The sequence below is a fragment of the Crocodylus siamensis genome, chromosome 3, assembly GCF_052110815.1.
Source record: "Crocodylus siamensis isolate JL-2025a chromosome 3, ASM5211081v1, whole genome shotgun sequence".
In the NCBI taxonomy this organism is placed as follows: Eukaryota; Metazoa; Chordata; order Crocodylia; family Crocodylidae; genus Crocodylus; species Crocodylus siamensis.
This window is the reverse complement of record NC_143397.1, coordinates 23,469,495-23,482,828: the sequence shown is the minus strand read 5'-3', so window position 1 is coordinate 23,482,828 and position 13,334 is coordinate 23,469,495. Positions and strand designations below refer to the sequence as shown.

The window sequence follows — 13,334 nt, the reverse complement described above, 5'->3', positions numbered from 1 at the left end:
AGCTTAGGCCAGATGGAAAATGGGAGTCACCAACAAGGAGAACTACACAGCACTAGCACGCACCTGTAGAGAGCAGACCAGAAAAGCCAATGCAGATACCAAACTCAGGCTTGCAATGGGAATCAATGACAACAAAAAGTCCCTTTTCAGATATGTGGGAAGTCAGAGAAAGAAAAAAAGGCAACACTGAACCTCTATTGAATCAAATGGGGCAGCTGACAACTGACGCTCAGGAAAAGGCGAGTCTCCTAAACAATTACTCCGCATCGGTCTTCCACCTGTCCAAAGGGGTCACTCTGTCAGATAGGATGCAAAGCATCCAGGGGGTGGGAAACAGACCCACAATTGATGTAGATCAAATTTTGGGCCCCCCACTTCAGGAGCTTGAGAGAGTCCAAAGGAGAGTCACCCATATGATCAAACACCAAGAGAGAAAGCCTCACTAGGACAGGCTGGAGAAGAGAAGGCTTGGAGGGACTTGATGGCAGCTTATAAGTACATAAGCCTATAAGTGGGGGGGAGGGGTACACCAGGATCTGGGAGAACAGCTGTTAACCAGGGCTCTCCAAGGGATAACAAGGTCCAAAACCACAAACTTCTGGAAGGCCGATTTAGACTGGACATAAGAAAAAACTTCTTTACGGTCCAAGTGTCCAGGGTCTGCAATAGACTCCCCCCAGAGGTGGTGAAAGCACCTAGTCTGGACTCATTCAAATGGTGTTTGGATGCTTATCTTGCGGGGGTCATTTGATCCTAGCAGAATTTCTGCCTCGATCTTGCAAGGTCCCTTCCAGCCCCTAATGTCTATGAATTACCTGTCTGAGACTTGGCTGCTACTAGGTGCAGGACTCCCTTTCCTTATAACCTTCTCAAACTTCTTAATCTCTTTGTGCATATCCTAAAGAAGAAAACTGGCATGAATATTACAATATTATTATCTTTCCTAAAAGCAAAGATGGATACAACTATTATAAATTTGTTTTTACATTGTAAACATTATGTAAAGAAATTTTAATGTCACTTTAGATGACATGATGCTGAAATCATATTGTCTCAGCTAGCTCAGGGATAACAGAAGATAAAGGGTACGAAGAAAAGTGATAATTTTCGCCCAGTCTGCCCACACTGTGACCAAACACAAGTGCACGGCTGGAAACAGCTTAAAAAATGGCTGACTGAGCGAAAATCTGACCCCTCATTGGATGAGGTATCATATAAAGACAGTTCAAAATGTAGCATCTTTCGTAACTTGTGTCTGCAGAGCTCCCTGACCTCTACTGTTTTCAGAATGGGAGAGGAAAAAGGGAGCAGAGAAAGTTCAGTCTGGTAGTTTTTCAGCCCCACTGGAGGGTGGGGCGGGTGTATTGAAGCCCCCCACCCACATGGGGGTTGGGCAATTTACCCACCCTACCCTTCAGCACCCGGTGGGGAGCCCCAAGAATGAGCTCCCTCCACTGCCTGTCCCCCCCACCATTCTGAATACAGCAAGCACTGACACAGAGCCATGACTGTCACTATGGGAACCTGGCTGCAGGCTCCCAACCCCAGCTAGATTCCCCTGAAACCAACAATGAACTTCTGTTTGATCTGGGGTAATGCTGTAACTCAGAAGGTTGATGTGAGGATCCAGGATCTTGACCATGAAGCATACTGCAACAGGGGGCTTTAATGTGACAGGAGAGTAGAACTAAAGAATGCAGCAAAAAAATACCAGCATTCGTGGGTTTGATTTCAGATGTGAAGAGCTTGTTAATCTGAGGTCAGGCAGAGGAAGCATCTGACAAGGGCTGTTGCCTCCAAAAACTCATGCTTCTTTGAACCACTTAGTCTCGAAGGGCTCCTACAGACATGAGTAGAGCCTGCTCCAATGCGCCAGCACATCAGAGCAGACTCAATTAACTGAGCCTGCTGGAGCATGGAAATTGACACACTCCGGCAGCCTTCTGTGTCACATGTATCAGTGTCCCCATGCGTCCCCACGCTGAAAAAATGGTGACAGTGCACTTTGAAATAAAACATGTTCGATGAGCTTTAGTTCAAAGCACCCCATCACCATTTTTTCAGTGAGAGGACACTAAAACACATGGCATACGAGCATTTTTAATTAGCACAGCTCACTAATTAAGGCACCTAGTGCAGTGTCCCAAAACACATGTGAAAATGCCCTAACATGCCACCCTGCTCTGCATTCTGCCTGGTTTTGATTCAAGGCAACTGTCAATTTTAAATCCTACTACAGTTCCTGTAATTCTAATATTATAAAAGCCTTAATCTGTCTGTCTGTCCATAACGCTTTATTCACATACTGACTGGCTGACTGAAACATCCAATCATAGTGTGAATAAGCATTCGGAGAGGAGGTGGCAGTGCAGCGGTGAGCCTCCATGATGGCAGGGACACAGGGGACTGAGCAGGGGTAGGGAGCCAAGGCTTGGGTCTGATGCGGGGGGGTGGGGGTTGAAAAAGTGAGCCCGAGCTGGGGGAGAAGCTGGCCCACCATGACGTGGGTGGGGGAGCAGTGGGCATGGCCTGGCCTGGTCCGGCCTGACCTGGTCCGGTCTGGCCTGATGCGGCAGCAGCAGGGGGAGGGGAGGAGCAGGCCTCCTTCCCACCTCAGGCCCAGGCCCACTTTCCCCCACCCTCCACTCCCCCACATCAGCCCTGAGCCCGCACCTCCTGTCCTCCGGCTGCCACCAAGTCAGCCTAGGCCTACTGCTTGCTCCCTGCCATGGTGACCTGGCTTCTCCCCACCCTCGGGCCTGGTGCTCCCCTGCATTGGGCCCGGGCCAGCTCCTCCCCTCCCTCTGCTGCTGCAGCAGAGAGCGGGCCCAGACCCCAAGCAGCAGGAGGGAAAGGGGGAGTGGGCCCATATGGGGGGAGGAGTGCACAGTGCTCCATCCTCCCCACTCTTCCCCGTCATTCTTGATGGGCAATTGGCTAGTAAAAGATAAGCTTTTATGGGATACAGTACCAGGCACAAGTACAACAGCCACAAATTGCAGGGAAAAATTAAGGGTTTGATTCAACTTTCATTAAATGTCTCTGCATTTAGTGCGATTAGACTACATCCTAAAACAAGGATTAAGTTAGTACATGACCACACACTTTTTATTTAAAAAGAACTTCCATTGATGGCAGTTGGATTGTTCCTTAAATTAAAAATGCAGAACCAGGTTCTAAATTAATCCTTGATATTTGGCCTGATTCACCACTGCATTAGTTCTGTTTGTTGCTAGCGTAACTTTATTGCAATCAGTCAGTGACTTTATGTGTGCACATTATATCCAACTGTGGATTTCTATCCCAAGTTGCTTGGCAGTTACGATTCAGTGCACTAAATAATAAAGCCAACACTTACCTCTGCTTCTTTTTTCTTTTTTAATATTTTTCGGGCTTCAATAGCTTTCAGGGTACGGTTTGGTGGTGGCTTTGGAATCTGTATAATAGCTGCTTGAATTCTGGCCATTATTTCATTTTGTCTCCTCCTTCCCATGCGTTGCTAAACACAAAGATGTTCAATTAAATCCTGGGCAGGAGAAGGAGCAATGGTCATAAACTGTTAGAGGATGGTTTTAAGTTAGATGTAAGGAAGAACTTCTTTATGGTAAGGGTGACCAGAATCTTGAACAGATTTCCCATGGAGGTGGTGCAGTCCCCAACCTTGGAAGTCTTCAAGAGGAAACTGGACAGACACCTTGCTGGAACCATTTGATCTCTGCAGTATTCCTGATCAGAACAGGGGTGTTAGAAATATTATCGAAAATGCATTATCAATAGTATTGTTAAAACAGCTGTTAGCTCCCATCAATAGTGTTGTCAGAAAAGCACGGCTGCCAGCCCTCCCTGTCTCCCCGGTGTAAGAAGGAGGGGGTTGGAGGGGAGGACAGTAAGGGCTCTTTGTATTAAGGTATCACTCCCTCTTTGTTTTGCAAATTTACTATCTTTTTGTTACAGTAAAGCTTATACTCCTTAGCGTTCTCATGCAGATAAGAGTAAATTGCCATTTTTTTGGTTCTGTCCTTGAAGGCAGGAGAGGTTTGAACTTTTATAAACTGAAGTGCTTTCTGGGCAAGCGCAATTAACTAATACATATAAGCCTATCTGCCCCACATACTTAAGTAGTTAATTATAATACACATGCGATGTATGATGTGACGTATTCACATACATGTTTGTATGAACCGGAAATGAGTTGTAAGAGTTCCTGCTTCTGTACACGTGCTCAGGAGAGAGGGGATAAAAGCCTGCTGAGGAATGTTCCCCGCGGGCAGAGTGTTTGATCTTTTGTCTCTCTCTCTGACCCTATTTGCAAATATATATCTTTTGTATTGCTAATGGAGTGTGTCTGTGACTGAGAGGTTTTTTTTTGCCTCCCGAGAAACGAACCATAGCAGATTTCTGCAACAATCCTGGCACCCCAGATGGGACCTTCTCGTGGACGACCCCGAAATCCAGCGGCGGGGTGCCTCCGGTACCAGGGGTTGTGCGCACCGAGCCGACTTTTGGGGCTCGCCCCTGGAATTTGAGGCGCAAGTCGGGATATTCGGGCATTAAAAGGATCCCGTGCAAAATTCTCAGTTTCTGGAGAGGCCAGACACACTTTGGGATTTGGATCGAGATCTCTGGGGTATCTGAGTGAGTATACGAATTCCCTTTGCCCAATCTGGTGTATGGATCCAAAACAAAGGATGTGTATGTTTGCTGAGAAACTCTAGGCTTGGCTTTCATTGTAAATCATCTGTTGTTAAGAGGTCTTTTGGTATTTGGTGTGCCTTGGGCGCACTCTTGTGGGCAAAATGGGTATGGGTCGCTCCCGTGTAGAAAATTCAGATGCTCCCCTACAATTCTTATTATGTCATTTTAATAAATTTGCAAGGCCGGCTGATTACGGAGTAAAAATGAAAAAGGGTGATTTAATTAAGTTTTGTCAATTTGAGTGGCCAACATTTGGGGTCCACTAGACCCCGAAAGGATCCTTTGTGCTAAAAGAAGTGATAGCTATCCATGAAATTGTTGTGCAGAATGGGTATTGGAATCAGTTTCCTTATATTGATTGTTGGTTGTGGGTGGTTCAAAATCAGCCGCCTTGGATTAAGAATTACTTAGCAAAGTCTCATGTGATGGTTGTTAAGACTCGGCGGGGGGGGCCGCCTGTACTTCCTGAGTCTAATGAGGGGGGAGATTCTGAATTGGCTGAGTACCGGACCCGCGCTCCGGTTGCCCTGTCAGGTAGCGAAGATGAGTCAGACGCCTCCTCGGGATCCAGTCCTTCTGCACCACCGCCCCCTCCCTTAGAGAGACCACCACCGACGTACCAAAGCATACCTAATGAGTTAGAGCGTGAGCCTCAGCCAAGTGCCTCATCTGAATCAGGGAATAAGGGTTATTATTTGCGCAAGCCTGTAGAGTCACAGCCAGTGCTGAACTGTCCGATGCGAGAGGTTATTGGAGAGGGGGGCAATGCAACTTTTGTCTACACCCCATTTAGCACTTCAGATTTATTTAACCGGAAGAATCAGAGCTCCTCTTTTTGTGAAGACCCTGAAAAGATGAGGGACCTGTTTCGATCTATTGGGCAGACTCATCGACCCACTTGGGCTGATGTCCAGATGATGCTCCAGACCCTCCTAACCCCGGAGGAGAGGAGATTAGTGTTGGGTACAGCAGAACGTATTGCGGCAGCCAGAGTTGAGTCAGAGGGTGCTGCTGGTCGTACTCTGCGTGATACCTACCCTGTAGAAGAGCCAAGATGGGATAATCATACTGCCGAAGGCAGAGAGCTGAGTGCACGGTATCTGGGAATTATAGTGGAAGCAATGGGAAAGGCAGTGCCTCGGGTTACCAATCTGTCTAAGTTGTATGAAGTGAGACAGGGAAGAGAGGAGGATCCCTCAGCTTTCCTTGGGAGGCTGTATGAGGCGTTTCGCAGGTTTTCGGATCTGGATCCAGAAGCCCCAGATAATCAACGCATGGTAAATCTTATGTTTATTGGTCAATCTGCTGCTGATATCCGTAAGAAGTTACAGAAAACTGAGGGAGGTGCGGGGAAACCGATTTCAGAGCTGGTGGAAATTGCATGTAAGGTGTATGGGAATCGTTAGCAAGTGCAGGAGCGCAAGGAGGATAAAAAGGCTCAGTGACAGATGGCAGCACTAGCAGCTGCTATAACTGGAGGAAACCCTGGAAAGGCTGGGATACAGAAGGGGAAAGGAGAAAGAGTGGGAGCAGACGTTTGTGCTTATTGCAAAGAGAAAGGACACTGGAAGAGGGAATGCCCGAAGTTGAAGGAGAAGAGAGAGAGGGAACCGAGAGGTCACCTCATGCGGGCAGAAGACAAGGGTGAGGATTCAGAATGAAGGGGACAGGGATCTAAGACCACTACCCTTCGGGTTGGAGCCCGAGAAGATCCCATGGTAACCATTAGGGTTGGTGGCAAAAACTTTGAAGCCTTGGTGGATACTGGGGTTACATTTTCAATGATTCCAGAAAAACCCCCCTGTGCAGGAACTAGTGAACAGCATGTACTTGTGGAAGGGATTGAGGGAACACAGACCCGACTCCCTGTTTGTAAACCACTCCTCACCAAAGTGGGGGACCATTTGCTCGAGCACTCCTTTGTGTATTCTCCAAGTTGCCCGGTTGCACTCCTTGGGCGGGACTTACTCACAAAATTGCAAGCTGAGATCTTTTTCAGAGACGATCAGATGGTGGTCCAGCTACCTGTCAAGCAGAGCTCGAACTATCAGATGGCTCTCCTGGAGGACCGATGCCCTGCAGTAAGTCCAGAAGATCACATGACTGGAGTAGACCCCTCGGTATGGGCTGATGGAACCCCTGCGCGAGCTAAGTTCATTTCCCCGGTAAGGATTGTACTCAAGGATGGGGAGGGGCCCGTTCGGGTAAAGCAGTATCCACTCAGCCGAGCGGCCAGAGCTGGACTCAAGCCGTTAATAGAGAAATACAAGAGGTACGGATGGCTAGTGGAAGGGTCCTCACCCTATAACACCCCCATTCTTGGAGTGCCGAAGGCAGATGGGGTCTCATACAGACTGGTCCAAGACCTACGGGCAGTAAATAAGAAGGTCCTTTCAGACCACCCTGTAGTCCTGAACCCTCACACGATTTTGACACAAGTACCGGAGGAAGCTGAAATATTTTCAGTGCTAGATTTGAAAGATGCTTTCTTCTCTATTCCCCTTCACCGAGAGAGTCAAAAATTGTTTGCTTTTGAATGGGAGGATCCAGACACCTTCCATAAAGCCCAACTCATGTGGACAGTTCTCCCACAAGGATTCGTAGCAGCCCCCCATATTTTCGGACTTGCCCTTCAGAAGGACTTGGAGGAGTGGAAGGGATCACACCCCGCAGTGACTCTCCTCCAGTATGTGGATGACCTGCTAGTTGCAAGCCCAAACTTACAGCTCTGCGAGGAAGCCACCAGGTCACTCCTAAACACTCTGGGGGGAAAAGGATATAAAGTCTCTAGAGAGAAAGCCCAGATATGTCAGCCTGAAGTCACATTTTTGGGATATAAGCTCTCAAAAGGAGTCAGAGCCCTGAGTGCAGATCGCATACAGGCAATCCAAGGTCTAACCCCACCTAAGTCACCCAAGGAGCTGCGGGCATTCCTAGGGCTAACTGGGTTCTGTCGACTATGGATACCAGATTATGGTGGGAAGGCTAGACCACTGTATGACTCACTGACTAAGGAGAGTCTCACTAAATGGAAATGGAATAAAGAAATGCAGCATGCCTTTGATCTGCTTAAGGCAGCATTAACCCAGCCCCCTGCCCTGGCCATCCCAAATAGTAAAAAGCCATATCGACTGTATGTTCATGAGAATCGAGGGGTTGCATCAGGGGTGCTGACACAGCCATCGGGCCCGACCTGGAGACCCGTGGGATATTACTCAAAGGTTCTAGATCCAGTTGCACTCGGGTGGCCAGCCTGTCTTCGGGCTGTGGCAGCCACAGCAGTGGTTGTTGAAGAAGCCCAGAAGATAGTCATGGGTGCGGATATGGAAATACTCACTCCTCATGGAGTTCCCCAGATCCTAGGGACTGAGGGAGGGAAATTTCTTAACCCCTCCAGACAATCACGGTATGAGATATTTTTGCTCTCTAATCCAGGACTTACTTTCAAACATACTACAGCTTTAAACCCTGCAACCTTGCTGCCGGAGTCAGGGAAACCGACACATGACTGCCTTGAGGTCCTGAATCAAACTACACAGGTGCGGCCTGATCTTGCTGAGGACCCAATTGAGGACCCAGATGTTGAATACTTCGTAGACGGCTCCAGCTCTGTCATCGACGGAAAAAGACGAACAGGATGTGCAGTGGTAACCTTGGATAAGGTAGTATGGAGGGAGTCATTGCCGAGCTCATGGTCGGCACAGGCCGCGGAACTCACTGCGCTCACCCGAGCATTACAGCTGGGGACAGACCAGCGGGTTAATATATACACTGACTCTCGCTATGCTTTTTCTACAGTCCATGCACACGGACTATTGTGGAAAGAAAGGGGTTTCATTACGGCCTCTGGGAATAGGATTGCTAATGGCCCCCAGATTATCAAGCTACTAGAGGCACTCCACCAGCCTAAGGAGGTAGCAGTCATTCATGTGCGGGCCCATGGGAAGGCTGCTGAGGAAAAGCATAAGCTTGGAAATGCAAAGGCTGATGCAGCAGCAAAGGAAGCTGCATTCATTGGGGGAGAAGCGGAGGAGGTATCCAAGCAGGCCATGTCCCATGCCATATGGCCATATGTCCAGGATTTAGTCCTGCAGTATTCCCCTGAAGAAGATAAGTTTGCACAGAAAGCTTGTGCAGAAAAGAATTCCCAGGGGTGGTGGATAGTACCAGGAGGGAAAGTCATGATACCCAGGCCATTGCTTCGGGAGGTGCTGCAACAGCTCCATGCAAGAACCCATATGGGAGGCTTGGCCATGGGTGATCTAGTGATCCGCCCAGCAGTAGCCCCAGGGCTATATGTAGAAGCTTAGCGCATTGCTACCAAGTGCATCACATGCCAGAAAGTAAACCCTCGAAGGAAACCCCCTGTGCCAATGGGAGGTAGACCCTGGGCAGCGTACCCTGGACAGGCATGGCAGATTGATTTTGCTGAGCTCCCACGGTCCGGACATCACGGGTTTTTACTTGTCATGGTAGACCAGCTCTCTGGTTGGGTCGAGGCCTGGCCCACCAGGACTGCCACTGCGGCTACAGTAGTGAAGTATTTGTTGCAGGAGATCATTCCCCGGTATTCCCTGCCTGAGTCCATTGAGTCGGATCAAGGACAACACTTTGTGGGAAAAGTGGTTCAAGAAGTCACGCAAACTCTCAAGGTTACTTGGAAATTACACACACCATGGAGACCACAGAGTTCAGGACAAGTGGAACGCATGAATAGGACTTTAAAGACTCTGCTCACCAAAATCTGTATTGAAACACGCCTTAAGTGGCCTCAAGCACTGCCGCTCGCTCTTACTAGCATTCGAAACGCTCCCCGACGGGGCCTCAAATTGACCCCATATGAAATTATGTTTGGCAAGCCGCCTCGAGTCTTACCTCCTGGGATGCGAGAGAATGTAACTTTTGAATTAGGTAATAGTGAGCTTCATATGTACGTTATTGCTTTGCAGACTGTCTTGTCTTCTCTTCACAGGTATGCAGCCTCCTTTCAGCGCCTGCCTTTAGACGTACCGGTACATGACTTCTCCCCGGGAGACTGGGTCTTGGTGCAGCGGTGGAAAAAGGAACCCTTGACTGAGAGGTGGAGTGGCCCGTTCCAGGTACTTCTAACAACCCACACAGCTGTAATGATTGCTGGCCATGACCGTTGGATACACCATACCCGTGTGAAACGACATCCACAAGCGTCAGAGGACAACAACTCCCAAGACGAACTCACTCCGGAAGCTGAGTCGTCTTCGGAACAAGAAGCCAGCAAGTGGAGCTGTGAACCTACTGGTGATCTCCAAGTGCGCCTGAGACGGCTTAATCAGAGCTCAGAAAATTAGTCAAGAAAGTAAAAGGGAAAATATGGTGGGAATTTTAATGTGCCTTGTTGTTATCTGCATAATGAAAGAAGCAGGATTGCGTAGCCTTAGCCACTGGCCTATGCCCCCGCTTTCCCAAATTGCTCCCCCAGGGACAAATTTGTATGTTGATATGATGGAAAGAATTGCAGGTACTTTTAATCTTACCAACTGCTGGGCCTGTGGGGGGCTCCGAGAGGCCGGAGAACAGTGGCCTTGGAGGGCTTTTCCTTTGGCCCCAAAATGGTTGGTCAGTGACAAAGCGGATGTTAAGAGTACTGGTCAAGAATGGGATGAGAACCGCAGCTGGGATCTTTCCCAAGTGGCATTGGGAGAGTACTGTATTAGCAGTAATGGTACAGGGAGGAGTTTGGGACATAGTCAGTGTACATGGACATTGAAATGGGCCCGAATATGCAGCAAGTATGCTGATCAATGGAATTCTGCTGCTGTTAGGCTCCCAATCTCCACACAGATGCAAAATCTCAAAAGGACAAGAATATTACCTTTCGATCCTGACCCTACCAGATGTCAGGCATATGAAAAGGCCCGAGGCGAACGATTTACCTACATCTATAAGTGGCAATGGGCACACCCGAATGGCACAGTGGCAAGGTTTAATACATATTGGAGTGCCTTAAATGACACAAATGAAATAACCAAGTGCGAGTATAGGGATAAAGATGGCGTATGGAAATGTCAGTTTAAACTGAGTAACTATCACACTGGCCCTTTAGGGCATAAGGGCACCAAATACTATCCCCTTCTTTTCCACAGCCGTGACCCCCTAGCCTTGGGAGGGGAAAACAGGGCCCTAAAAGGACATTATTGGATTTGTGGAAAGCATGCCTATACGGTACTACCACGAGGGTGGACAGGAACCTGCTATATTGGAGTAATTGTACCATCTTTCTTTTTGTTACCATCTGAGGTCAGAAATAAGCTGGGAGTCTCTTTGTATGATGATTGGAAAAGGGCCAAGAGAAGTATTGATGTAAGTTTGACACAGGGTGGCTCCCAAAAGTGGAAGGAGGATGAGTGGCCTCCTCAAAGGATCATTGAGTATTATGGACCAGCTACATGGGCTAATGATGGGAGTTGGGGATACCGGACACCAATATATATGCTAAATAGAATCATCCGGTTGCAGGCAGTCTTGGAAGTAATTACTAACCAGACTGCCACTGCTCTCGAGTTGCTGGCCCGACAGAGTTCTCAGATTAGGGAAGCCATATACCAAAATCGAATGGCTTTAGACTATTTACTCGCAGAGGATGGCGGAGTCTGTGAAAAATTCAACCTTTCTAATTGTTGTCTCCAAATAGATGATAACGGGAAAGTGGTCTTGGAGATTGCCAAAGAGATTAGGAAAATAGCCCATGTACCAATACAAACGTGGGAAACCACATGGAATAAGGACTGGTGGTTTCAATTATTTGGAGGACCCTGGTGGAAAAAAGTAGGATTTGTGCTTTTGTGTGCTCTGACTGGTTTGATTTTTATCCCTTGCCTTATTCCTTGTCTCACTAGATTGATAACCACCACAGTAGAAGGAATGCAGGTCGCAGCAGTACCTTTAAAAGCACAGACTGCTGCAAAGGTCATGGTCCTCAGAAAAATTCCTCATAATTATCTTGATATGCCCAAATGAAGTAAAGAGCAGAAAGCATCTTGAGGGGGGATATTGTTAGAAATATTATCGAAAATGCATTATCAATAGTATTGTTAAAACAGCTGTTAGCTCCCATCAATAGTGTTGTCAGAAAAGCACGGCTGCCAGCCCTCCCTGTCTCCCCGGTGTAAGAAGGAGGGGGTTGGAGGGGAGGACACTAAGGGCTCTTTGTATTAAGGTATCACTCCCTCTTTGTTTTGCAAATTTACTATCTTTTTGTTACAGTAAAGCTTATACTCCTTAGCGTTCTCATGCAGATAAGAGTAAATTGCCATTTTTTTGGTTCTGTCCTTGAAGGCAGGAGAGGTTTGAACTTTTGTAAACTGAAGTGCTTTCTGGGCAAGCGCAATTAACTAATACATATAAGCCTATCCGCCCCGCATACTTAAGTAGTTAATTATAATACACATGCGATGTATGATGTGACGTATTCACATACATGTTTGTATGAACCGGAAATGAGTTGTAAGAGTTCCTGCTTCTGTACACGTGCTCAGGAGAGAGGGGATAAAAGCCTGCTGAGGAATGTTCCCCGCGGGCAGAGTGTTTGATCTTTTGTCTCTCTCTCTGACCCCATTTGCAAATATATACCTTTTGTATTGCTAATGGAGTGTGTCTGTGACTGAGAGGTTTTTTTTTGCCTCCCAAGAAACGAACCATAGCAGATTTCTGCAACAGGGGGTTGAACTTGATGATCTATTTCACAGATTTCTAGGGTCAGAAGGGACTTTGTAGATCGAGTCTGACCCCCTGCTCTAGGCAGGCAAGAGCACATGGTCCCTTCCAGTCCTTAATTTCTATGATTCTGTGAATTGAATGTATGTGCAATACTAAAGAGGAGAGGAAGCCCAGAGGCAACTGGCCTTCCCCAACACCCAGCCAGACTAATGCAGGCAAAGAGCCCCAGAATAAAATGGCCATCCATACCAGATACAAGTAGTGACTGATAGGCCTGGGGGCAGAACTTGAGGGTCAGGTGACCCAGAAAGAGAGGTATAATCACGGGGCCTGAGCCTGTAAAGAGCTGTATGGGTGTAGGAGCCACAGGAGGCAGAACTCCAGGAGACAGTCAGGACAAGTGGCACAGAGGAAGGACTCTAAGCTGCAGGGGAGCTGAAAGAAACCCTGAATCCCAAACAGGAACAGTGAAGTGCCTCAGGCCTTTGGGGTAGAGCTTCTGCAGGGCAAGATTAATCCTGGGAGGGAAGCCTTTTGTTTTGGAGTAGGCACTCATGTTTTTGTTTTTTGTTTATACCAGAGGAACAGACATGGCTGAAAGGGGTGGATTGGAGGCCATGAGGGTATGGTTAGGGCCCTCAGTGTAGAGCTTAGGGTGACCAGCCATACCTAATTGGGCAGGACAGTCCTAGAATGGGATCATGAAGTCCCAGTCCCAGGCTGCATGACTCTAGGACAGCATTTGTTCCAGATTCACAGCACTGTGCAGGGATCCAGGTTTCCCCTTGCAGGCTGGCAGTGTTCCAGCTTGCAAGGAGCTGCTTGGGGTCGGGGGAGCAGGGCACATGCACATGCACATTCTCAAAACAGTAGAGACTCCCTATGCCTGAAGAAGGGTGCTTGTGTCCAAAAGCTTGCAAAGAACTTTTTTCTAACTACTCTGT

At 47.9% G+C, this 13,334-nt stretch overlaps 1 protein-coding gene across 1 annotated transcript in view; it reads right to left on the bottom strand.

The window, feature by feature from the left end:
- The window catches only part of SPEF2 (sperm flagellar and cilia associated 2), a 110,635-nt gene that overhangs the window by 87,448 nt on the left and 9,853 nt on the right, over positions 1-13,334 (bottom strand). The window contains exons 5-6 of the mRNA XM_090037935.1: positions 3,359-3,499; positions 816-898 (exon numbers count right to left, since the gene is read on the bottom strand). Coding sequence (XP_089894061.1) covers positions 816-898; positions 3,359-3,499 — 224 coding nt within the window. The remainder of the gene's footprint in view (positions 1-815; positions 899-3,358; positions 3,500-13,334) is intronic.